We start from the raw sequence: 22,157 nt of genomic DNA, 5'->3' as shown, positions 1-22,157 counted from the left end.
CTGAGCGCAACAGACTGCCAGAGACTGGGCGAATCGGGATACAACACCGTCGAGAGTGTGGCATACACGCCCAAGAGAGAGCTGCTCAAGGTCAAGGGGATCTCTGAAGCAAAGGCAGACAAGATCATCGCTGCTGCTCAGAAGGAGGTCCCCATGGGCTTCACGACGGCCACAGACTATCACAACCGACGGAGTGATATGGTCACGATCACCACAGGCAGCAAGAACCTCGACAATGTCCTAGGTGGTGGCATCGAGACGGGCGCCATCACCGAGCTCTTTGGCGAGTTCCGGACGGGCAAGTCTCAGATCTGCCACCAGCTCGCCGTCACATGTCAGGTAGGCCATGCGCTCTCACGTCGCAACGTGCTTGTGGCTGAGTGGTCGTTCAACAGCTGCCGATCGATATGGGAGGCGGCGAAGGAAAGTGTCTCTACATCGACACAGAAGGCACCTTCCGACCTGTCCGTTTGCTCGCCATCGCCGAACGCTACGGCATGAACGGCGAAGAAGTGCTCGACAATGTCGCCTATGCGCGTGCGTACAATGCCGATCACCAACAGTCTTTGCTCGTCGAGGCCAGCGCCATGATGGCCGAATCTCGCTTCTGCTTGCTCATTGTCGATTCCTGCACGGTGCGTCAGCCTGGTGGATGAGCAGCAAGCGTCTGCTCATTGTTGGTTTGCTTGCACAGAGTCTATACAGAACAGATTTTGCAGGACGTGGCGAGCTGAGTGCACGCCAGACGCACCTTGCTCGCTTCCTTCGCTCTTTGCTCCGCCTTGCTGATGAAGTATGTGCCCTTGCTTTCACGCTGGAACAAGACTGAGAAGCGAGTGCACAGTACGGAATTGCTGTCGTCATCACGAATCAGGTCGTTGCTCAAGTCGACAATGCGCCCGGTGGCTTCAATCCCGATCCGAAGAAGCCAATCGGAGGCAACATCATCGCTCATGCGTCTACTACCCGGTCGGTGTTCTTCGCGATGAGCTAGATCTGCTTGCTCATCTAAGGCCATGTCGACAGAGTGCATCTCAAAAAGGCCAGAGGAACATCTCGCTCGGCCAAGATCTACGATTCGCCTTGTCTGCCAGAGACGGAAGGCAAATTTGCCATTGAGGCAGACGGCATCTCCGACCCACTCGAGGAGTGAAATCGCTCTGTCGCTCGTACTATCACCCTGTGCTTGTATGTCCGACTAGACAGCTACCCATCTCGTGTGTGCAATGCAGACGTTGTACAATCATCGCTCCTATCGGGATATAGCAGCTCTATATTAGGACAAAGTGCCGGGAGAGGAGGCACAGATCCTACTCAAAAAGAGCTGCTTTGGATGTTCTGATCTTGGACGAATGAGCTTCTTCTTGCAAGCAAGAGTGGAGAGACGAGATCAAGCGTGGAAAGGGCGCAATTGATCAAGTCTGCGATCCGTCAACGTCCTTGAGCTTCACTGGCAAACGAGAAGAGATCGGAAGATTGGGTGCAATGACCAACAGTTCATTGAGATCTTCGCCGGTCGTCGGCGTGCTCGGACGCAACAGGATTGCTATGAACAGTCTGCCGGCGCAGAAAAGCGGTCGATCGTTAGTACTGATTGCCCGTTGGGCTCTGGAGGTGGAGTAAATTATAAGGGACAGCACCAAACTTCCTTCCCACCAGCGGGACATCATGTTCGTATTGTGCATCCGCGAGGATCCTGCGATGACAGAGCGTGTGGCTGAGAGTCGGATTCTATTGCGACGCTCCAAGCCAGAAGCAACCTGGAGCTCCGAGCTTGCCACAGTCCTGAACACATGCTCAGAACGCTCCTGAATTGGTCTATCAATCGCACACGGCGTACGTACAGCCCTAGATCTGTCACGCTGGCGTGATGCTGAACATAACAGCAAGGTTCGCTACAGAAGCCATAGATGCGACTGTGATGTCCATATCGAACCAGTCTGAGGGAGGAGTGCTATCTCTGGACGGAGTTGGTGCTCGCAGACAGGCTTGAGGCTGTCAGATGGGAGGTGAGCCATGCTATCGAACGAGAAAGAAACGCGCTCCTGCCGGCTTCACCAGCTTCAAATCGACTGCACAAGCTTGGCTTCACACAGCGCGAGCGAGCTGTCAAGCCGGCAGGAGCAGGGCAGGGCAGCGATGACAGAGCCAGGTCAAGTCATCAGGCTCGTGCCGTCCATTCTGCCGCCTGCAGAGCTTCAGAACTCTGCAAGCTCTCCAAGCCGTTCAGCCGCCCTGCAAGCCTTCACGGCATCGGGTCGCTCGTTTGCTACTGCTTTCGATCCCTTCAGAAATGAGCTAGCCTGCTTTGTCAGCGCGAAAGATGGCCACGCTGCTTCTACGACCACTCTGAGCGCGACGCCGACAGACGATGCGGATCAGCGGATCTACTTCCTTGCGTATGACGGTCTCGATAGCGCAGACAAGCGATTGGTATGCTCCTACAAAACTGACGATACCATGCTGACGGCCGACACGCAGTTTGTCACTCAGAGCTATACGCATTTTGTCAGCCTGCAAGGCATGGCAGAGCTCGAGCAGCAGGACGGGCAGTACGACGGACTTCAGCAGCATTCGTCGGGGTACGTTGCACCTCTGCGTCACCGTAGTGAGCCGCTCTGACGGGAGATTCGCATAGGATACCAGAGGCAGACACGATTACGCGTTACGCACGCATTGCAGCGCTGTACTGCGCCGACGTACAAGCTCATATTGACGCCTTGTCTGTGCGTCGCCCGACCGTTCTCAACGGCAATCCCAGCTGATACGTCGTGACCACGCGTAGGCTATGCTCAACGAGCCGAGCGGGCGCAAGAACGCCGACAGAATCATGGCTCAGCTCGGGCACTATCAACAGGTCTACGACATCTTCAAGCTCGCTAGCATACTCTACATACCCGCCGATGGACGGGGCGACGGTCTGCTCACCGAAGAGTACCTCAATTGGCTCAACTACTACGACCCAGGTGAGCGTAAGAGCGCTGAACAAGTGCAACTGCTGAGCAACCTGAGTTTCTGACAGCCCCAAGTACCGAAGAAGGCGCCTCGTTGAAGAACATGTCGACACCGTGGGAAGATCCCAAATTTTGGAGCTACACCTACCGGTACGTGTCTTGGTGACTCTGAGATGTCGAGCTAATCATAGTCTAGGTCTGTTCTGCGGGGCATGCCAGCCGGTTCGGTCTTCACGCTGCGCCGACTTCGCGATCACCCAAAGGCATTCGTGTCCAGCACAGCAAAGCTAGCCATATCGCTTGTAGACGATCTGCCTCGATCGACACGCTACAAGCTCGAATCAGCCTACAGCGATGCATTCAGGCTATGGCGCAATCGCGTGACAGACTCTCTCAAGCGTCTCGATAGGGATTATGAGGCCACTTGGTCAGGCCCAGAAGACGAAGGCGAAGACTGGCTGCTCAGCTTCCGATTGCTTTACGAGATCTTAGCGGGCGATCAAGATCGCGTGCTAGAAGCGAGCGAGGACGTACCCGAAGCACTGGGTGCCTGGGGACTTCTCGTCCGTCCTACCTTGCGTCGAGATCACATCGTGTACGCCTGTCAATTGCTTATGTATGACTCTTCGCTGACAAGATGACAGTGAGACGATGCGCACAATAACCGCTACTCTCGAGATGGAGCCAGCGGGCTTATCAGACGAGATAATCTACGCACTGCTGAACAATGACGTCGCCGAAGCGATACAATGCTGTGGCAGGTTGGATGCTTGGCTCGTCGCACATCTGACCGATCTCTTCGAGAAGATGGGTCTACTTGAAGCAGCACCCCAGTGCGTCAATCAGTCGAATCCATGCCGACTTGACTGACAGACTGCACAGAGGACCTTCACTGCGCGATTGGTTTATACTGCGCTGGGCAGATTGCTTGAGATCCGACGATGCCCTCTGGCGAATCGCGTTAGATTACCTCAGCGCTTGCGGCGAAGCAGGCCGAGCGCGCATGTCCGAAACGATCCTCAGGACGGCTTTCCAAGACAAGGCGCCTGCGAGCAAGGCTGAAGATGAGAGTATGGCGACGGGCGGTCTAGACGATGCTTCCGTCGAGGCCCTCTTGCAGGCTTGTACGGACTATAGCCTCGAAGCCGAGACCAGGAAGATCTGTCAGGTAAAGTCTTGTCCACCTCGTGATCATCGTGCTCACAAGTCATTCAGGGCATGGCCGAGCGAAGGACGAGGCAGAGACGATATGGCGAAGCAGTAGCATTCTCAGTACGAGCAGGAGACGCCAAGCGAATCGCTCGTATTGCAGACACGATTCTCGATCTCTACGTAGTCGACCGAGACGCGTTCAACGCGCAAGTAGACTCGATTCCTACTTCTTTGCTTCATCCGGAAGCAGCGCAACTCCGACCTGGTCTCTTCCCGGCAGAGATGCAAGATGAAGACTATCAGCCCGCTCAACTCAATGCTGCACTCTTTGCCTCTCGACTGTCATTCATTGCGCGCTATCGCCAGTTCCACAGCTTGTACGCACAGGGCGACAAAGCAGAAGCGGCAACGCTGCTGATCAGTCTGTTTGGCTTGGCGCCCAAACGATTCTGGGCGGTCATGTTTGTCGATGCAGTGCCGCTCCTCGAGAGCGAAGCGTCTTCGATCATGCTCAGGGATTGTTACCAGCTCTTGGGGTGGCTAGAGCAGATTGATGGAGGCAGCCACACCAGCAAAGACCCATATGGTTATCTGAACATGCTTGCCAGTCTATCAGCTGGCAAGATGCTCGTCAAGCCGAGCCGCGAAGAAGTAGAAGCAGCTCAGAAGCGTTTGCTCGTCGTGCGGTTCGCGCTTGCGCGTCATCTCTCGCGCTCGTCTACCGTCGCACGATAGATCACATGCATTGCTATTACGAAATCGATCGCTGAGGTGCATTGGGTGCTTCTAGGAACCTCCATCCTAAGTCTTGAGCTTGAAATGCACATTTGAATTTGCCTATCAACCGGATCAGCTCATTTTGCCATCGATGTAGGTCAGACTGACCCCGAGGTGTTTCGCGAGCGAGCTTACCAGTCTGACATGTTGCGAGCCAGAATTCCTCGTTTCGGCAATCGCATTCGGACTCCCAGGCGATCGCCTCGGCAGGCTCCACAAAACCTGGCGCTGGCTCTGGCTTTTCAGAGATACACGTTGGCACTGAGAGCGATAGACGACACACGGTCTGTGGCGATATACATTGCGCGAGATATGACTTTGCAGAGGCAGCAAGGTCCATAGATGGGATCGCTCGGTCTGACCAAGAACTCGGCTGAGACTCCCATTTTAGGCCAACCTCTCGGCTGCGTGTAAACGGCGTCGACGCGCTCTCTCTCCAGCTGGGATACCCAAAAGCATCATATCGACGCTTTGAAGCAAGTGTGAGAGACTGACGACTTCTGCGTGCCAGTACCAATGCTTGTCGACGGGCTGATCATAGATATTGAGGAGCACACGAGCAGCGGGCGCGCGACCTGAGGCGGCGTTAGCTTGTACCTGTCTGAGAACCTGTCTGCTGACCAGATTTGTCCGGTGGGGCTTGTCGAAAGGCGAAGAGGCGACGCCAGTATGTCCTCAGACCTGACGGGTCACAGAAGCCATTGAAAGTGAAGAGCATTTCGATTTGGTACATGTCGCCCAAACTACGCGTAGCGAGTGAGGCGCATAGCACAAGGCAGTGACTGAGGAGTAAGAGCTTGACAAACATGTTGTCGTTGAGAAATAGAGGACAGCTTTGTGTCGTAGAGAGGGGCAGACAGTGACAGTCTGTCGATCGACGACGAGGCTAGACGCGAGTTTTGGCCGTTTTGGCGACGAGCAACGAGCGAATCGGATTCCAGGGAAGCGACATCAATATGGACTTGAGCACCCGTCTGCTGCACGCCGACGACGAACATCCTCGGCCGAGTGCGTTGCGATGAACAAGCCCTCGTCTCAGACTCATCTCAAGCCTGTCCAGATGAAGCGGGCGTCTACACCGCGAGCGAACTCAACGGGCCTGTTGCTCCGTCCATCTCGGTGTCTACGACGTTCAGATGGCCAGGACCGCTCCAGCCACCCTTACCCGAGGGCGACATTGACCCATCTGCTTCGAACCCGCTCGTCTATTCCCGCTACTCGACTCCGAGCTCAGAGAGAGTCGAGAAAGTGCTCGACAGCTTGATGGGAGCGAGGACGGTCTTGTACTCGTCTGGTCTGGCTGCTAGCTTTGCGGCCATGCTATGGGCCAACCCTACCGTCATCGCCATCAGGGAAGGCTATCATGGCAGTCATATGGCCATCGATGTCTTCAAACGCATAAAGAGCAACCTTGTCCGTCATGGTCCTCCATGGACCCTCATTCGCTACTGAGCGGAGAGCAAACTGCGGACAGATACTGATAGATCTGGATGATTTCGATGCTTATACCAACGAGACACTGTGCTGGCTCGAGACGCCACTCAATCCGACCGGCGAAGCGCGTGACATGGCACACTGTCAGGACCGCGACGATATCAGCATGCAACGCTGACCCAATGTCGCGTATCGGACAGACGCGAAGCACTGCAAAGCCAAAGGAGCCAAGCTACTCGTTGACTCCACCTTTGCGCCGCCACCATTGCAAGACCCCTTCAGGCACGGGGCAGACATTGTCATGCATTCGGCGACAAAGTATCTCAATGGTGTGCACGACCACTCTATGCTGTCACATCCGGTCTCATCTCTCTATCAGGACATTCTGATGCACTCCTCGGCGTCCTTGCAGTCAAATCGCAATCAGACTGGGAAAGGGTGCGACTGCATGCTGTCTTGCAACGGTCTACACTGATCCTTGACTCTGTAGCTGTGGAGCGATCGGACATTCACCGGTCCTATGCCGGGATCACTCGAGTGCTGGCTCCTCCTGCGGTCCCTTCGCACGCTCAGTCTGGTCCGTATGAATCCCAAAGCGGCGTGCAATCTTGCTGAACCTTGTTGCGACAGCGAGTCAAGCGACAAGCCAAGACAGCCACGGGACTAGCACATTGGCTCAACACGCTCACACAAGACAAGGCGTCGCTTGTGAATCAAGTGTGGCATGCATCATTGCAAGCCAAGCAAGGACAGTTTGATGCTTTTGCAGCTCAGCAACTCACAGGTGGTCCTGCTTGCTTCTCCATCCTGGTCAGTCTGCTCCTTGCGATATGGAGAGCTGTGGCCTGACGCTCTGAGCAGCTTTCATCGGCGGAAGTCGCGAAATGGCTGCCTTATACGGTCAAGCTCTTTGCGCCTGCAACTTCACTAGGCGGCGTAGAATCGCTCATGGAGCATCGCATCACATCAGACGCCAAAGCTGATCCCAAGCTGGTACGCATCTCCGTAGGACTCGAGGACCTAGAGGATCTCAAAGCGGACATCCTCACCGCCCTGAACGAGTTGTCTTCGCGTCAGAAATGAGGCAGTTGCACACCTGTCCCTGTCCAGGACCGGCCGAGTGAATGAGCTCTGAGCGGCCTGCTGTTGCCTCGACGAGCAATACCACGCTCGATGAAGTCAAGCCGTCGACGAGCGAGTCAGATGCACAGACGATCGTGCCTGTAAAGCGACCAGCGACAGACGCAAGCGACGTAGCAAATGCCAGCGAGGCAAAGAAATTCAAAAGTACGGGCAAGGGCAAGCAGCCTGCCATAGAGCCCTACAGGGCAGAACACCGCATCATTCGAGCTGGAGAGCCGTTCCTGATCTCCCTTCCGTCAGGCCTGAGCAAGCTCATCCCCAAACTATCGTCGGGCGTTTCGATCAACTTGGGCAAGTATGGCCAGTTCAAGTCTGATGATCTCATCGGGAGACCGTACGGCTTCACCTACGAGATCACTCACGGAGGGAGCCTGACGGTGGTTCAGCATGTCACGCTCTCCGAGATTGAGGAGCGAGAGAGGGAGAACACGAACGAGGACATCATGCCGCAGACTTATGTCGGCTTGTCGGCCGAACAAGTAGCCGAGCTCAGAGCGGCCGATATGACGGGCAAAGAGATTGTGGACTATCAGATCGCTGTCCATGCAGAGTTTGACAAGAAGAACCGGTTCAGCCAAGAAAAGTATAGGAGACGCAAAGAGACAAAGTCAGTCTGCTGTACATCAGCAGACATGCTCCTCCCTGACGGTGTTCGTGATCGATAGATATCTCAAGATGTTCACGCCTGTCGCGCCTACGCTCTACAATATCTGCGCTTACCACTTTGTCAAGGACCCGCCGCGCTTCAGAGATTTGCGCGTCGACTCGATGGCTCAGATACTCAATCTGGCAGACGTGCGACCGCACAAACGCGTCTTGCTCATAGACGATACTGCTGGAGCTCTCGCTGCAGGTTGCGTAGAGCGAATGGATGGTCAGTCGTCTGGACCTCTGTCAACCTTGCATGTCTGAAGCTACGGCTGAGCAGGCCACGGGGCATTGGTGCTGATACACGATGCTTCTTCGGATATCCAGCTCCCGGTGTGTGACTACATGGGCTTCTCTGTGCGACAGAAGAGCGTCATATGCCAGATCAATTGGGCAGCAACGGACCCGACGCATCAGCCTTTCGAGCTTCCGACAGACGTCGACATCAAGAAAGATACCCGCGATCGGGGTCGACAGAAAGCTGTCAAACGTCAAGCGCAGTACGAAGCCAATGCTCAAATGCGACAACAGTTCTTCGATGGCGGATTCGGATGCGTCATCATTGCTACCGCCTACGACCCGCTCGATGTCCTGTCCCGTGTGAGTGATAAACTGGCAGGATCGGCTCAGGTGGTCATCTACAGCCCATCACTAGAGCCCCTTGCTTCGGCTTCTCGACTGCTCCGCGGCGATCCTCAGTTCATCGGTATCGGCGTGCACCAACCCTTCTTGCGAAAATATCAGGTCTTGCCTGGGCGGACGCACCCCGAGATGACTGGCCTGCCCGCAGGAGGCTACATCTTAACGGCCATCTCGGTTCTGGCCAAACGCAAAGATGAAAATGGAACACGCAAGTCTACCCCCGAGCAGATTCAGGAGATCGGGCAAAACGCTGCGCGCGAACAAGATGCAATGCAAGACAAGATGCAAAGCTAGCTCTTTTCTATGGTGATGCAGGCGTGCGGTGTTTTGCGGAGAAGATGTGTCTGAGAACAGCGAATCTGGGCTGAAAGATGAAGAAGAGCCGGGCTGCCAATAGAGTCATGCAGACGTCTCGAGCTGATCTGATCATCGCGACGAGGAGGACGTGCGACGAGTGCGGTGGCGCTGAGCGAAGTACTAGCCAGCCTGCGATCGACAAGTAGAGCAGCCAAGCTAGTTCGAGCCTAGCGAGAGAATCTCTTCTCTGGCCGATGTCCTGCTCGCCCAGCAATACGTCGATGGCTTCTGTTGTGCGGGCAGCGCGAATCTGTGCTGCCGTCAGGACTGGCTTTGGTGCTTGCCACTCTTCTCTCCGTTGCGAAGCGATTTGAGCTTGACTGATGAAGTTGCAATGCAGACCATAGGGCACTCGTTGAGGCACGCTGATTCTGGCCACTAGCGCATCCTCGTGGGTGGCAGATCTGCCTATTTTCATCGAATCGATGATCCATAATTCGCCTTTGGTATCGTCGGATGCTGAGCCTAGTGAGTCGAGTTGGCGCTCGTCGTATACGTAAAAGAGCAGATAGCCATCGTCTTCTGCACTTGCGTCCTGTCGAGCTACAAAGGCCGGCTCTTGTGCGTAGTGATGAGCAGGCAGGGCATAGATTCGTACGGGATCGGTCGGGACGTGGTCTGGACCGTAGGTCGACTGTTGCTCGATGACATCCATCACAGAGCGAGTATCGACGATGCCAGACCGAGTGAATCCTTGAGCTTTGCCTTTGGCTACCAAGGCGCGAGAGTCAAACTTGACGAAAGAATCGATTTTGGCAGCTCGCATGGCTTCGTCAAACCGCCCTCTACGCATCGTGCAGCCGTATAGGTATTGGGTCTCTCTCATGACGGCAGCTGGATTAGCCACAGGAAACTCGTATGGAATGTTTGATAGTGCGAATTCGTGCGTGATTGTGTTCTTGCTGGTAGAAAGATCGAAGCGATAATATGTCAGTCGGACGATGTCGCCGTCCGGAAGCGCAGCAGCGATGGCTTCTTCCTGCGCTGGTGCAGGTCTGCCACCGGCTGCATGCACTAATTTGGCAGTTGCAAAGCGGCATGCGAGTAGTGAAACTGCGTTAACAGCGCCAGCTTCGTCCGTTTCATCAAACGCATTCGCAGTGTGGAAGATCAAGCATGGATCGGTCTCATACCACCTTATGTCGCTCTGTTGACCGGAGAAGTAGCGGGGCATGATGCCGAAGCGGCTCTTGAGCTTGCGATTAAAGTAGACCATCGGCTTGAGCCCTTTGGCGATGTTAAAGGGAGACATGGTGAGCGGCAAATCCATGATGATGGTGTGTTTGCGCGAGACGCCCCAGTCGTGCATCATCTTGGCCGTCGGGATCTCTACAGGTTGCTTGAAAATTCGGTGCTCGCTATGGGGACCAATGACGGAGTAGGTCACATATGGTCGAGCAAAAATGTTGTAGCCATACGTAAGGAACTCGCCAGAGATGGGGTCGAGCTTGGGATGACCCGTTTGCCATTCCTCTAGCATTGCGCCTGCAAATCTTCCTGCTCCGATCCACTCTTTCGCGCCAACGGTCAATTCGCCACGTCCCAGTCCGCCCTCGCCGTTTTCGTCGGGATGGACATACCAGCCTACTGTGGTGAGCTCAGGGAGAGCGATACGCATCGGTGGACCAGATTCGCAGGTTGCTAGCAAGCGGCGATTGTGGAAATAGACGGCAGTGTTGGTGACGCTCAGTCTCGTCAACGAGGACAGATAGGCGATGGCGACTGTTCGGATCAACATGGGAACGAGAGCCGCCTTTGTGCCGAGCGAGTCTGACGGGGAGATGAGCAAGGATGATATGGACGGTAGGATGGTGCTCCCTCGTCTGTCGCTGCCGATCAGTCTGATGTAGCATGAATTGGCTTGGCACACTCACGTTTTGCTGGCGAGAAAGACATCGGTCTGGATGTAGCGATTGGTATAGTGTGGCTCGACTGAATGTACGCCGTCTGCCGTAGTGCTGATGCGAAAGTGTACACCGTGTAGCATGCCATCGCCGTCAAACCAGTGATAGGCTGTCTTTTCCTTTGGCGGAAATGCTGGATTGCCTCCATTCCTGTTGGATCAAGTTGAGCCTGCAGTCGATCTGTGATGTCATCACAAGCTTGCCTGATGTACTGGCCACCCCACAGCTCGCGAGGAATGGATCCCTCAACGACAGTGCAAGGCGTGAGATGGTGCTCTTTCTCGACGGGCCGGAAGTTGCCGATGAGGTAGGGATGACTCGAACGTTTCTCGTCCTCTCTCGCTTTGCCCTTTCTGAGCGATCGCCAATCTCTAGCTCCCATGACGAACAGCTAGAGCACAGCAAGGTCGAGCGAGTCAAGCGATCGAGTCAATCAGTCAGATCAATCAGTTCGGCTACGTCACCGAATCTTCATTGGACGCGCTCCGTCTCGACAGAAAGAGGCCCGACGTTCAGTCAGCTATAGTCCCACTGTGAAGCTCAGCATGTCAACGTCCTCAGCCAGCAAGAAGGTCGACGAGTCCGCCAGTGCCCCGGGAACGTCCAAACCGGACACGGATGTCTCTGCGGCCATCCTCGGCGGGGGTGATGAGGAGGATTACACGGACGAAGAGGGCGATGACGACGATGAGGATGACGAGGAGCTGGACGATGGCGAGCCTGGTGCTCCTGGTCTCGAAGCTCTCGTAGGCGAAGAAGTGAGGCTCTCTCACTTGGCTTGGGTCGGGATACGCTGAGCAGTGTCGGCGCAGGAATTGCCAGATTCAGAGGACGATGAGGACTTTGAAGGCGGAGCGGGCGGTGAGGACGATGACGATCTCGAAGAAGGCGCAGAAGAGGAAGACGACGTCGTCGAAGGAGATGACGATGAAGAGGCAGGGGTGACATTGGGCAAGAGAGGAAGAGCACAAGATGGAGGGGATGATGACGATGAGGAGGAAGAGTCGGAGGAACCGGCAAGCAAGAGATGATGATCGAAGGACACAAGACACACGCACACTTGAACGCTGATCAAAGACAGCAAAAGGCACTTGTACTGACTCTGCCACCCTCTTGCTCGTTCATCGTGTACAACAAAGGCTACCGACTGTACTTGGCATCTATGCAAGTGCCTTGCCCGCCATTGTCTTTTGAAATACTTCTAGTGCTGCCTGGGGGCGATAAGCCGATACTTCGTGGCCTGCTCCTGCGATGAATGCCATGCTGAAATTGCCGACCTCTCTGACCTGTCCGTAGACGGTTCCATTGGAGGCGTAAGTGAGGTTCTCATACGGTGCAGCTGCAAACCCGGTGATGTTCATTGCCAGGACACTGTTGAGCATACCGATGCCATTGCAATTGGCGTCGACTAGGCCTGCCCAAAGTGTGATGCGCATTCCGGACAAAATGAGTGCTTTGAGCTGAGGTGCAAACGAGCGCGCATCGTCGCCCGTTGGTCCAAAGGGCGCGCCTGCTGCATCTGAGCAGAAAGTATAGCTCGTGTGGGGTGTGACGCCGATTGCCCTTTGTACGGATGCCGTATTGAGATACCTGATGAAGGACTGTGAAGGGAAAGGATCGTTGGCGGGCGCTAGAACATAGTTGAGATCGACGCTCGAGGGTATGATCGACTCGACGTTCTCGGCACAGTAATCATCAGCATCGCTGCAATCTTTGTTTGTGCGCGTCTTGTAGCACTGCTGGATTTGCGGACCGCAGCCGCCGGGTGCATAGTACGCTTTTCGCTGCTGCTGGAGCGTAGTCGAGTTGATGAACCGTTTGGCGCCGTAGTAGGCATACTCGATGTAGCTCTCATATGCGTAGTAAGGATCAATCCAAGCATTGTTGATCAGGATCGTCTCCAGATGGATCGTCGTTCCTTTGAGCTTGCCAGACTTGATGAGTGCGTTCTGCTGGGCAAAGTAGGTTGCCCAAGCGGGTATGTAGTGACCACCGTAGGATTCTGAGGATAGCGCAAACTGTCTGCTCGAATATTTGCCGAATTCGCCGCTCTCAAAAAAGAGCTGCTTGCGCGTGTTAGTCTCCAGCCAGCTCCTGTACTGTGAGAGAGCATACCTGAAAGAACTCCCAGATAGGCTGAGCAGTCGCGTTGGTGCTGTTGACTGTGGTCGGACCGGTGCTGAAGCCAGTCTGAGCAGGCTGATCGATATAGATCATGTTGACCGTGTTGGACCACGAGTAAGGATTGAGCTCGGTCTTGCCTTGCGCATTGACCGTGCATGGTCCGTTCTCTTGAAACAGGCCGATCAGGGAGCTACAACCAGGTCCACCGTTGACCCAAGTTGCAAAGGGAGCAGTCGCTGCGTTCTTCCTGGCTTCGAAGAACCAGAAGAAGTACCGAAATGAGCCAATGTTGACGTAGCCAGAGTAGCTATTCACGCCTGGCGTCGTCTCGCATTGGCCACTGTTCTTGACATACGTGATATTGTTCGAGGTTGTGTTGCTTGTATAAGTGAGATAAGTGGGCTGCGATGGTATAGCGGCCAATATGCCTACTGCCAATGAAGCAGCCACGATCAGTCGCGACAGCATCGTGGAGAGCGTGAGCGACGAGTGCCCGCGCAAGCTAGGAGCAGGCTTGCGGTGTACCGAGCTGGCTAGGCAGTCGCATAGCCATCACTCCGTCGTAGAGACCATGCTGAACTCGCTCGAGCTGCGCTAACATAATGTGCAGCAGCCGAGATTGGCTAAAACCCAAATTTTGGGTCGGAGATTGATCGGCAGCTGGACTCAGCGCGAGTGTCCCGCGGCTGTCTTTGCCACGTAATCGTGATTCTTTTCAAAGTTGTAGGGAAGACACGCCTGTTGGTAGGGCAAGCCGAAGAGACGAACGGATTCGTTTGGTCAGCCAGAGGTACGTAGCAGCTCTCACGAGCGTACTCGACCTCATTGGCTCGCAATTGTAGGCGCACATTGGCAGCTAGATTGGGGCTGCGGCAGACATGCCTCCCTCTGCGACAGTCAATGTAAGCCGCCTTGTTGCTCGAGTCTCAACAGCACGAGCATTCGCTGACGCAAAGCTTGGAACCGCCTTTTAGGTCGTGCGCTATTCTGCACTGGCAGGCGGGATACTCTACGGCATCCTCCACCGAAGGACGATCAACCACAAACAGGCGCAAGAGCGCGAACATGCCGAGCTCCGAAAACGAGAGGGATGGGTCGAGCAGGCGAGGAAGGAGTACGCCAGGCAGAAGCTCGAGAGGGAAGGCGGTGCGGATTCGGTCATAAGCGATCCGAATAATCCGGCTTTCGACCTGGAAAAGCTACTGCTAAAGTACGAGGCCACAAAATAGACGACCCTTCCCCTCTTGCTTGGGACAGGCAAACATGCATGGTCTCTGTCCCGTGCACTTCCTTGCATATGCATGAGACAAGACAGGAGCGGTCCAGGCGAGGCTATACAATGGCTTACAAGATTTGCCTGCCTTGACACTGCTTGTACCGGCTTCGGAGCGCGTGCGACTGATCAGGTCGATGCGGTCATTTTGCTGTTGATCCACCACTGAGTGATGCCTTCGTTGACGACGAGGGTGATGATCGTGTGGGGTGCGATGCGCATCAAGTGCGCCGTCGAACCTTTATACCACCCTCTTACGCCCTCTGCACGCAATGTCTTCCATAGGCAGTCTATCGGGTTCTTGTAGAGCAGTCCGCGAGGTTTACCATCCGGCCCTATCGCATTGGGCGACTGATTGTACATTCGCGTCAGGGCCGTATCTGCGGATGCCGCTCAGGGTGAGCCGTCTTAAGTCATATTCGAGGTAAGGTCACCCACCTGCTGGCTGCATGACGAGACAAACGCAGGCGCCGGAAAAGGTGGATGCTGCAAGATAGGTCCATATGCTCGTAGCCGGTAGATACTCGGCCAGTCGCGACTTTGCAAGATTATAGGCAGGCAATTGCACCTGCATGCCCCCTCGTCGTGAGTGTACGGACAAAGCGTAGGTAGAACAGAGCTTACAGACGAGCCCATGCTTGTCCTCAGCATGGCAGCATCCATGCCCCGGCAGAGGCCTTTGAAGCCTTCTGCGCGGTAGACAGAGCGCAGTGCATCCCAAGCATTGGCATAATAATGTTGTGCTCCGACGGGATTGCTGGGCGAGTAGGCCTGCATTCGCGCCTTGACAAGGAAGAGTGGGTTGCCGAGTATGGCTCCCACTACACCGGACAATGCTCCTGCAGTCAGATTGCCCAATATCGTCTGAGCATCTGTCTGCCGTCCGGCTATCCTGTTAATCCTTCGCCGTATTGGCTCGTAGAACCCCAGCCGGCTACCATTGAGCATGATCTGGTAGGCGTACGCTGCCCCCAGGCCTCGTTGTACGCCCGCTAGACCCTCATAGCGCCACGTCTTTGCAAGCGCATCGAAGGCGTTCTTGTACACTTTCTGTCGTCCTGCAGCGCCACTCGTTCTGCTCTGGAGCTCGCCATCGAGCTGCAAGCGTGTTTTGGCCACTTCTGCTGGATTCGTCACCGTTGCGGATACGCAGCTGTGCTCGTCATGTCAGCCCATGATGCTCTTTTTTTTTGGGAGAGTTGCTGAGTGAGCCTACGCTGCCAATGCGCCTGAAACGAATCCCTCGGCGGTCGATAGCCTGGCAGGCTGCGCTGATGGTACAGCGGGCTTGCTAGCCGCATCGCTCACTGACATCGGCTCCCCGTCTGGCCAATGTTCTGCTTGACGTTGACGGTCGGTCAGCTGTGCCCAGTGCCGCCGTCACCGACATCGACGCGAATGTCCATGCCAAAGCCAAGCCGGATCAGGCGCAGACCTGGTACGATGCACTGGCTCCCACTCGCTTGTCTCCTCGGTCTGCTGTCTCGGACACTTGCACGACCGGACCAGTCGATCGCCAAGCGGGATGACCCTGCACTACACACATGGGCTCTCACCATCTGGCTTGGAGGAACATGCGACGTTCAGACCTCGCCATCAACGCTTCTCGAGACATTTGTATCTCAGCCTGATGCATTCAGACTGATCGTTGAACTCTCCAAGAGCAGTAGTAGGGCATCCGACTGGACCGTCAAGCTCGTCAGTGGTCACACCCGCCAGGCTCAGCCACAGCAGTGACGTCGACATGTCTGCAGCTCAAAGTGGAAGTCGACTACACGGCAGTCGCAGAGATGTCTGATGTCACTCCTGATGGCATCATCGTCGACATTTCAGTGAGCGTCCCGTACAGACCAATCGATGGTCACAAGCTGTGGACCTGGTTCTTTTGCTGCACCTGCAAGCTCAACCTGAAGATGCTCTTCAATCCCGCCACGGTAGACTCGCTTTGCTTACCGCTTGACACGCACGCTCAAGCATTGGCAGAACGAAGCGCGGGAGATCTGGTCAGATCTGCATCTCTACTGCAAACCCGATGTCAGAGCCGCATCTGTCCTGGAATGTGATCTCAAAGAGCTCAACAACCCACCTAGTACGCTCTATCTGTTCCGGCAGGCCCTCTGGATGACCGAAGCGCACGCTAGCCGTGACGCCCTGCAACCTCTTTCACAAGCTCGACATTTCCACCCCCAACTCGCCTCAGCAGGGTGTCAAGTACGAGCTGGAATTCTATGCAGAGGTATGCGCTAGCGGCTACCGCTCGACCAAAGTCCTTTAGCTAATTCAGTACACGAGGGGGAATGCGGAGGGGCGCACGGTGCTTGATCTCGCTGATCGAGGCGCCTCGTTGCTGACCCAACTCGATGTTTCCGACCAGGCGTCATCGGCACTCCGGAGCAAGCTCACAAACCGGCGACAGTAGACGTCGAGCTTCTGCCGCCTCCAGATCTTACTCAGAAGTGGGGCACTGAATTCGTCAGTACGCGCGCGTGACGATTCAGCTCCTCGGCTTATACAGCCAAAGTCGGTTCTGTGGCTCGAACAGGGAACTTTCAACATCTATGCTCGCGCATGGAGAGGTGTCAAGTTCAGAGCCGTCTTGTGGCTTCGTTATATCGATTATGACAATGCTGCCTGGCCTCTCTGGCAAGTCCCACCGGGTTTTCGGTCGGGAGCATCCGTACTGACGCCGATGCAGCTGCCAAGGTCGTCTCATCGTCGAATTCTTCATCAACGCCTATACGGGCGTAATCTTCATCGGGCACCAGGCAATGGCACTCTTCTGCAACCCTCATCCCCTAGCACCCACAAGGGAGCAGGGTTGCTCACCTTCTGCCCTTGCCTCGATGGGACAACACAAGTCCGATTACGCTTGCCCGGCTGAAGTGCGGATCCGGCCGCGACAACAGAATGCAAGCTGACGACTGGTGTACAATGCATTTCGTACGATGCTGATATGACAAACGCGTCGTCATGTACCTGCTGAGTTGACTGATTTCCTCCATGCGCGCGGATGTGCCGCACACACTCCCAGTCAGATCTCCATCGGGGATGCTTGTGTCTCAAGCTGGCGGAGTGTGGGCACAGCGAGAAAAGTCACCACTGAATGGCGCGGAGTCTTTCAGACAGGCAGGAGGCAAGCCACAGACCCTGAAGTGAAAGCCTCGTCCATGCGTACAAACAACAGATTGGGTATCGAGTGCGCTGCGGAGCGATCTAGTACGTCAAGGGTCCAAAGACATGATCTGCGCTGTCCATGATGTAGCTCTGCCATCGTTGTTGCATGCCAGCCATGCTCAGCTTGAGCGGATGGATGACAAGTCGATCTGGGGTCACGAAACGATCCAGCTCTTGCCGTTCGCCGCCCCACATCCATGGCGAGAGACCGTCGGCGACTTGTTTGCGATGTTCTCTTCCGTCGAGCATGTGGATCGCAGAGGCGTGCACCATCTCGTGCCATACACGACGTTCCGGGTTGGCAAAGGGTGTCAGGATGTCTATCCATTCCTGACGTAAACGCCCAGGAAGCCAGAAAAAGTCGTTTTGACCGCCGTAAATCGTAATGCGTCGTTCGGCCGATGAGTCTATTAGGTTGGTTTTATGCTGCTCTGATGAGGCGTTAAAGGCGTGCATCCAGTTTTCGATCAAATCTGTATCTTTGCGAGTCAGCTTCGTGCCCAGGAGACCGGAGGTAGCGTACCAGGGCGGTCGAGAGCCCACCAGCCGTGGTATATCTCCAAGGGGCTGTGATCGGCTTTATTGCCGTCGTATACTTGGCCTTGAGCCCAATTCATGTCATGTGACATTATCAGCCAATTGGGGTCGTATGTGGACATAAGAAAAGGACTGAAAGCCACGTCGTCATTGGTCCAGTGATAATAGTCGTAGCCCGGGTTTGCGTTCAGAGCGTCCAAGAAGGCGACATGACCGAATTCTCCGGCCTCGATGTTGGCGGGAATGACGCGAGGATTGGCAGCACCCGGCTTGTTTTGACCATAGAAGACCACTTTCTCGTAAAAGTCGCCATACATGTCAAGGAAGTCATCCATGTGCTGGTACCATGGAGAGTTGTAGACGACGACGAGCAGGGCCTTGCGAACTGGTGGGCGGCGAGGGTCGCACTTGAAACGGCGCCAACGCATATGATGGGCATTGTCCTTAAGCACAGCTGGCTCGATGGCTGTTGCTTCTGTCAGCATGGATCGTTTGCTCCAAGGCTTGATCTCTGGGAACTCGTAGCCGATGCTGCGAAGATCCGCAACCCAAGCTTTTGCGAGCTCGACATCCGGGCCCCGGATGAACTTTTCGGACTGCATGGCTCGCAGGAGATGCAAGAGGCGGGTAGGCAGATCTAGAGACGAGTCTGACCAGTCTTGCAAGAACGTAGTCAGATCGCCAGATTGGGTATACAGCTTCTCCTCGCTCGTCATGTCTTGAATGTAGTCGTGAGCGTTGCGAATCTGGTCTACGCTAGGCTCACGGAAAGCGAGGGTGCCGCCGACATCCCATAGCAGTCGTTGCGCCCAGTAGCCTCGGATGATATCGGTCGCTCTAAAGGTGACAGTGATGGGTAGCAGCAGTCCCCAGAAGGCGTCGTGATGGAACAGCGTGTTTTGAGAATTGAAGGGCGCCAAAGCACCGCGAGCCATCTTCAGCGATGGCACAGCCTTGCAGAAGCGAACCTTAGCAATGTCTTCCCTGTTGAGCAGGCGGAAGATGGCATCGACGTCGGGATCAAGATCGGCCAGGCCCTGCTGGATGAGCGCTCTGCCTTGAACGTTCTCGGAAGCTTCGGATGCCTTCAGGTAGCGCATCGTCGCATTGCGATCGTATTCCTCAAGCGGGAACCCACGAGGCCAGATATCGCCGCGTGCAAAGTGAGCATATGGATTGATCACCCGACTCGTCTCCAGGTTGCCCGAAGGCAATGCGGTCATAAATTCTGGGCTGTCAGGATCTTGCAGAACGATCTCCTCATTTGGCAAATTGTCATCATCGGTGTCTATCGAGCGAGGTCAGCGAAGCTAACAAATTTGATACAAGTATATACCTTGGATGAGCTCGGCGCCATTTGCGATGGCGAAGAGGTACCCGATTGACTTGCGAGTGTATGCTTTGTAAGGTATGCGCGACACGACTCTGAATGGCAAGCGAGATTGGTAATTGGTCGACAAGAAATGGCATGCTGGACCAGAGGACCAGCTGCGGGGCGTTTTTAGATCTGCCACGACTGCAACCTCCCAGTTGTCTAGAGCACAGAGAGCTTCCATGGTTGACGTGGGCAGATTGACGGTAGTGACGACCATCCAGTGAGTATTACCTCGCGTGTTGACTTTCCAGCTCGAAGGGCCGAGAATAACGAGCTGAACAAGAGGTCCGATGAGCATGAGAGCGAACCATTTAAGATGCTTGGGCCATTTCTGCGCGTTACTGAGAGAGCCATAGAGCGATCCGTATGGGTCAGCATCGAGTTCCTTCTGCAGCTCTTCAGTCTCGATCTCGAAGGATGTCCTGCTACCGCCCGCGCTTCTGCTCCTCTTGGGGCTGGACGGTGATCCATTGAGCGTCGAGTTGAGGCTGATGTTGCCTGAGCCTTCGTTGGAATCACTGTCTGGCAGCGCATCATCGGACATATATGTCGATGTGGGCGTAGGCGTCTTCCCGTTGCCGTTGCTGTATACTCCCACGCGAGCTGCGTAGTCTGAGCCAGGTGCAACACGATGCTGCCGTCTGAGCCATAAGGCCAGGCTGAGCACGGTCACAAACCCAAGGGCGAGCTCCGTCTTTGGCGCCTTTGTGAAATTGCAGATCAGGTCAGGTATCTGATTCGCGAGACGCAGCGAGAGAGCGATGAAGCTGGCCAGGAATATTGTGTAGGAGGTTCCCTGATCGCGCATGATGCCGAGCAAATAGATGCTGAGGCCGACCCGAGCGACGTTCCATGCAGTGTCGAGCAAGCGTTGGAATCCGTCATTGGTAATACCCTGCGTGGCGTAGCCAGCCAAGGGCGGTAGAGCTGGCACCATGGTAGACCAGGGGACAGGAACATTGCCTGTCGGAAAGATGCCTAGGACCAACACACCGCCAAGGGTGATAGTGAGCGTGTAGAACGCAACTTGAGGTATGGAGCGTTTCGGCGGCGTAGTCCTGTCTCCGGAGCAAGTAATCTTGACAGACTGGAACGCTGCAGAATGTGCAACGATGGCATAGTGACCATAAGCGTGCGCAGCCCAGACAACGGCAGGCCAGACGCGTCGCCATTGCATGACAGCGGGCAGATGTTTGATTGAGATCAAGGCAGCTGTGAGCGAGGTAGCGGCGACCACGAGCAGTGGAGCCATCTCCAGGGCTGCTCGAGTATCCTTGCGCAATCTCTGAAGAGCTAGAAAGCCAATGACAGCGATCAACAAGAAGGCTTGCATGAGCTGAAATCACGACCAAGACGATCAGCTCCGGATGAAGAGCACCTGAAGACAGTGGCCTACCTCTGGGACAAACTCGGTCATGTGAGTCGACATTGCGAGCAAGAGACCGATCAAGATGAGTCCTGCCAGGGGGGCAGCTTCGAGAACGAGTTGCTTATCAAACAAGTCGTGCTCCGGTTGTTGTGGCACATGGTGTGCATCATAGGCTTGTGCTGCAGCCTCTCCACTGTCGTCATCAACCGGATCGTCTGATAAGGGACGCCAAGCTATGCTTGCCCTGTGAGGCAAAAGATGGGCTACGACGGCCAGTCGAGCACGTTGGCAATAGAGCCCAACGACAAACCAGGGCACGAGCGTCGACAGTAGCAAGACGAGCCAGTCTGCTTGAAGCAGCATGATGGTGACCATGACGGTCTGTTGCAACTTGTTGCTCGCGTGCAAGGCTGTACAAGGATCGGTCGAGACTGGCTAAGCCGGGCAGAGCGATGGGCTCCGTCCACTGCTCAGTCGATTAATGCCAAGGCCGGGCGTGCAGCTAGGGCGTGCCAACAAGGACGCTCCCTTGCTGTGCAGGCGACGCTGTGTCAACCTAGCAGGAGAAGTGCGAACAGGTTTGACGTTCTACGCAAACCAGGCATCACACTCGAATCATGATCATCATCTCTTCTTGGCCAAGATAGAAACTCAAATTCTTAGCCAAAACTCCGTCCGACCTACGTGGCCGCGCCGCCGTCCCGAACGTCAGGATCGATAGTGGCAAAAAGTCCGATCGCAGACAGCCAGGACGCGTGTCGTGTCAAAGCATACCGCTAATTCGGTCGATTGAATCAAAGGCGTACAAAGGGGGGCTCTTTCTCGTGCTGGGTCGAGCGCTAGCTGGCTCGCGCCGCAAGCAGCTTCACATCCTCACCAGGTGAGACGACAGCATTGCAATCAGTCCCGTACGCGAGACGTGTCTGCATCGCTCACATCAACGCTCCGTGTCGCATCCTCGTCGTCAAAGCGCCCCTGACGACCCTCTGACGCCTGACAACGCCGACTTCCTCTCTCGCTGATCGTTCCGCAAGCTTGGTCGGTCTTGTTGCCTCGGCACACTCCTTCGTACTCGTTGCCTAGTGTGCTTGACCGTGCAGAGGCTCGGCACGGCGATACTACGTGCAGGAGCCCTCCCCTGCTCGTACCGTCTTTCGAAGCCAACGGAACCAGCCGTGACTCATCACGTTCGCGCGCACAGAGCCAACGCTACCGCAAGCTGTGAGCTCCGCACGCCTTGACGTCAAGGCTCCCGAACAAAGAGCCCGAACAGCATCATCGCCCAGATCCAAAG

The 22,157-nt window shown here is 55.3% G+C and overlaps 11 protein-coding genes across 11 annotated transcripts; 6 read left to right on the top strand and 5 right to left on the bottom strand.

The window, feature by feature from the left end:
• Nucleotides 1–630: 630 nt before the first annotated feature.
• L969DRAFT_87939 (uncharacterized protein) lies at nt 631–830 on the top strand (the record flags this gene model as incomplete). Its single annotated transcript, XM_014711820.1, has 1 exon — nt 631–830. Exon 1 carries the CDS (start codon nt 653–655, stop codon nt 827–829), a length of 177 nt encoding a protein of 58 aa, XP_014567306.1. The 5' UTR covers nt 631–652.
• A 1,216-nt stretch (nt 831–2,046) lies between these two features.
• Nucleotides 2,047–4,944, top strand: L969DRAFT_87937 (uncharacterized protein). Its single transcript, XM_014711819.1, has 9 exons — nt 2,047–2,433; nt 2,482–2,582; nt 2,639–2,726; nt 2,786–2,966; nt 3,023–3,104; nt 3,151–3,549; nt 3,599–3,787; nt 3,837–4,122; nt 4,170–4,944. The coding sequence occupies exons 1-9, from the start codon at nt 2,140–2,142 to the stop codon at nt 4,839–4,841; spliced, it is 2,292 nt and encodes a 763-aa protein (XP_014567305.1). The 5' UTR covers nt 2,047–2,139; the 3' UTR covers nt 4,842–4,944.
• Nucleotides 4,858–5,691, bottom strand: L969DRAFT_50091 (uncharacterized protein; the record flags this gene model as incomplete). Its single annotated transcript, XM_014711818.1, has 4 exons — nt 4,858–4,943; nt 4,992–5,169; nt 5,379–5,458; nt 5,565–5,691. The coding sequence occupies 4 exons, from the start codon at nt 5,689–5,691 to the stop codon at nt 4,858–4,860; spliced, it is 471 nt and encodes a 156-aa protein (XP_014567304.1).
• A 148-nt stretch (nt 5,692–5,839) lies between these two features.
• On the top strand, nt 5,840–9,044 carry L969DRAFT_94895 (uncharacterized protein; the record flags this gene model as incomplete). Its single annotated transcript, XM_014711817.1, has 11 exons — nt 5,840–5,891; nt 5,944–6,296; nt 6,358–6,460; nt 6,518–6,646; nt 6,697–6,755; nt 6,808–6,894; nt 6,948–7,127; nt 7,179–7,381; nt 7,477–8,067; nt 8,126–8,334; nt 8,389–9,044. 11 exons carry the CDS (start codon nt 5,840–5,842, stop codon nt 9,042–9,044), a joined length of 2,622 nt encoding a protein of 873 aa, XP_014567303.1.
• A 7-nt stretch (nt 9,045–9,051) lies between these two features.
• Nucleotides 9,052–11,393, bottom strand: L969DRAFT_94894 (uncharacterized protein; the record flags this gene model as incomplete). The annotated part of the gene is made up of 3 exons (XM_014711816.1): nt 9,052–10,930; nt 10,982–11,161; nt 11,215–11,393. The coding sequence occupies 3 exons, from the start codon at nt 11,391–11,393 to the stop codon at nt 9,052–9,054; spliced, it is 2,238 nt and encodes a 745-aa protein (XP_014567302.1).
• Nucleotides 11,394–11,556: 163 nt separating this feature from the next.
• On the top strand, nt 11,557–12,042 carry L969DRAFT_94893 (uncharacterized protein; the record flags this gene model as incomplete). Its single annotated transcript, XM_014711815.1, has 2 exons — nt 11,557–11,769; nt 11,824–12,042. The coding sequence occupies 2 exons, from the start codon at nt 11,557–11,559 to the stop codon at nt 12,040–12,042; spliced, it is 432 nt and encodes a 143-aa protein (XP_014567301.1).
• A 129-nt stretch (nt 12,043–12,171) lies between these two features.
• On the bottom strand, nt 12,172–13,603 carry L969DRAFT_17776 (uncharacterized protein; the record flags this gene model as incomplete). Its single annotated transcript, XM_014711682.1, has 2 exons — nt 12,172–13,074; nt 13,127–13,603. 2 exons carry the CDS (start codon nt 13,601–13,603, stop codon nt 12,172–12,174), a joined length of 1,380 nt encoding a protein of 459 aa, XP_014567168.1.
• Nucleotides 13,604–13,737: 134 nt separating this feature from the next.
• Nucleotides 13,738–14,364, top strand: L969DRAFT_50006 (uncharacterized protein; the record flags this gene model as incomplete). The annotated part of the gene is made up of 3 exons (XM_014711814.1): nt 13,738–13,776; nt 13,996–14,037; nt 14,110–14,364. 3 exons carry the CDS (start codon nt 13,738–13,740, stop codon nt 14,362–14,364), a joined length of 336 nt encoding a protein of 111 aa, XP_014567300.1.
• Nucleotides 14,258–15,960, bottom strand: L969DRAFT_478866 (uncharacterized protein). The gene is made up of 4 exons (XM_014711813.1): nt 15,625–15,960; nt 15,033–15,561; nt 14,847–14,976; nt 14,258–14,788 (listed from the first exon to the last, which is right to left on the bottom strand). Exons 1-4 carry the CDS (start codon nt 15,720–15,722, stop codon nt 14,538–14,540), a joined length of 1,008 nt encoding a protein of 335 aa, XP_014567299.1. The 5' UTR covers nt 15,723–15,960; the 3' UTR covers nt 14,258–14,537.
• Nucleotides 15,852–17,326, top strand: L969DRAFT_94889 (uncharacterized protein; the record flags this gene model as incomplete). Its single annotated transcript, XM_014711812.1, has 8 exons — nt 15,852–16,106; nt 16,163–16,342; nt 16,392–16,497; nt 16,550–16,644; nt 16,701–16,722; nt 16,783–16,880; nt 16,930–17,051; nt 17,104–17,326. The coding sequence occupies 8 exons, from the start codon at nt 15,852–15,854 to the stop codon at nt 17,324–17,326; spliced, it is 1,101 nt and encodes a 366-aa protein (XP_014567298.1).
• Nucleotides 17,327–17,611: 285 nt separating this feature from the next.
• L969DRAFT_87927 (uncharacterized protein) lies at nt 17,612–21,497 on the bottom strand. The gene is made up of 4 exons (XM_014711811.1): nt 20,891–21,497; nt 19,456–20,830; nt 18,106–19,407; nt 17,612–18,055 (listed from the first exon to the last, which is right to left on the bottom strand). The coding sequence occupies exons 1-4, from the start codon at nt 21,224–21,226 to the stop codon at nt 17,622–17,624; spliced, it is 3,447 nt and encodes a 1,148-aa protein (XP_014567297.1). The 5' UTR covers nt 21,227–21,497; the 3' UTR covers nt 17,612–17,621.
• Between the last annotated feature and the right edge of the window lie 660 nt (nt 21,498–22,157).

Source organism: Mixia osmundae (assembly GCF_000708205.1).
Source record: "Mixia osmundae IAM 14324 unplaced genomic scaffold scaffold_6, whole genome shotgun sequence".
Classification (NCBI taxonomy): Eukaryota; Fungi; Basidiomycota; class Mixiomycetes; order Mixiales; family Mixiaceae; genus Mixia; species Mixia osmundae.
Note: the sequence above shows the minus strand (reverse complement) of the source record. Positions and strands in the feature narration are given on the sequence as shown.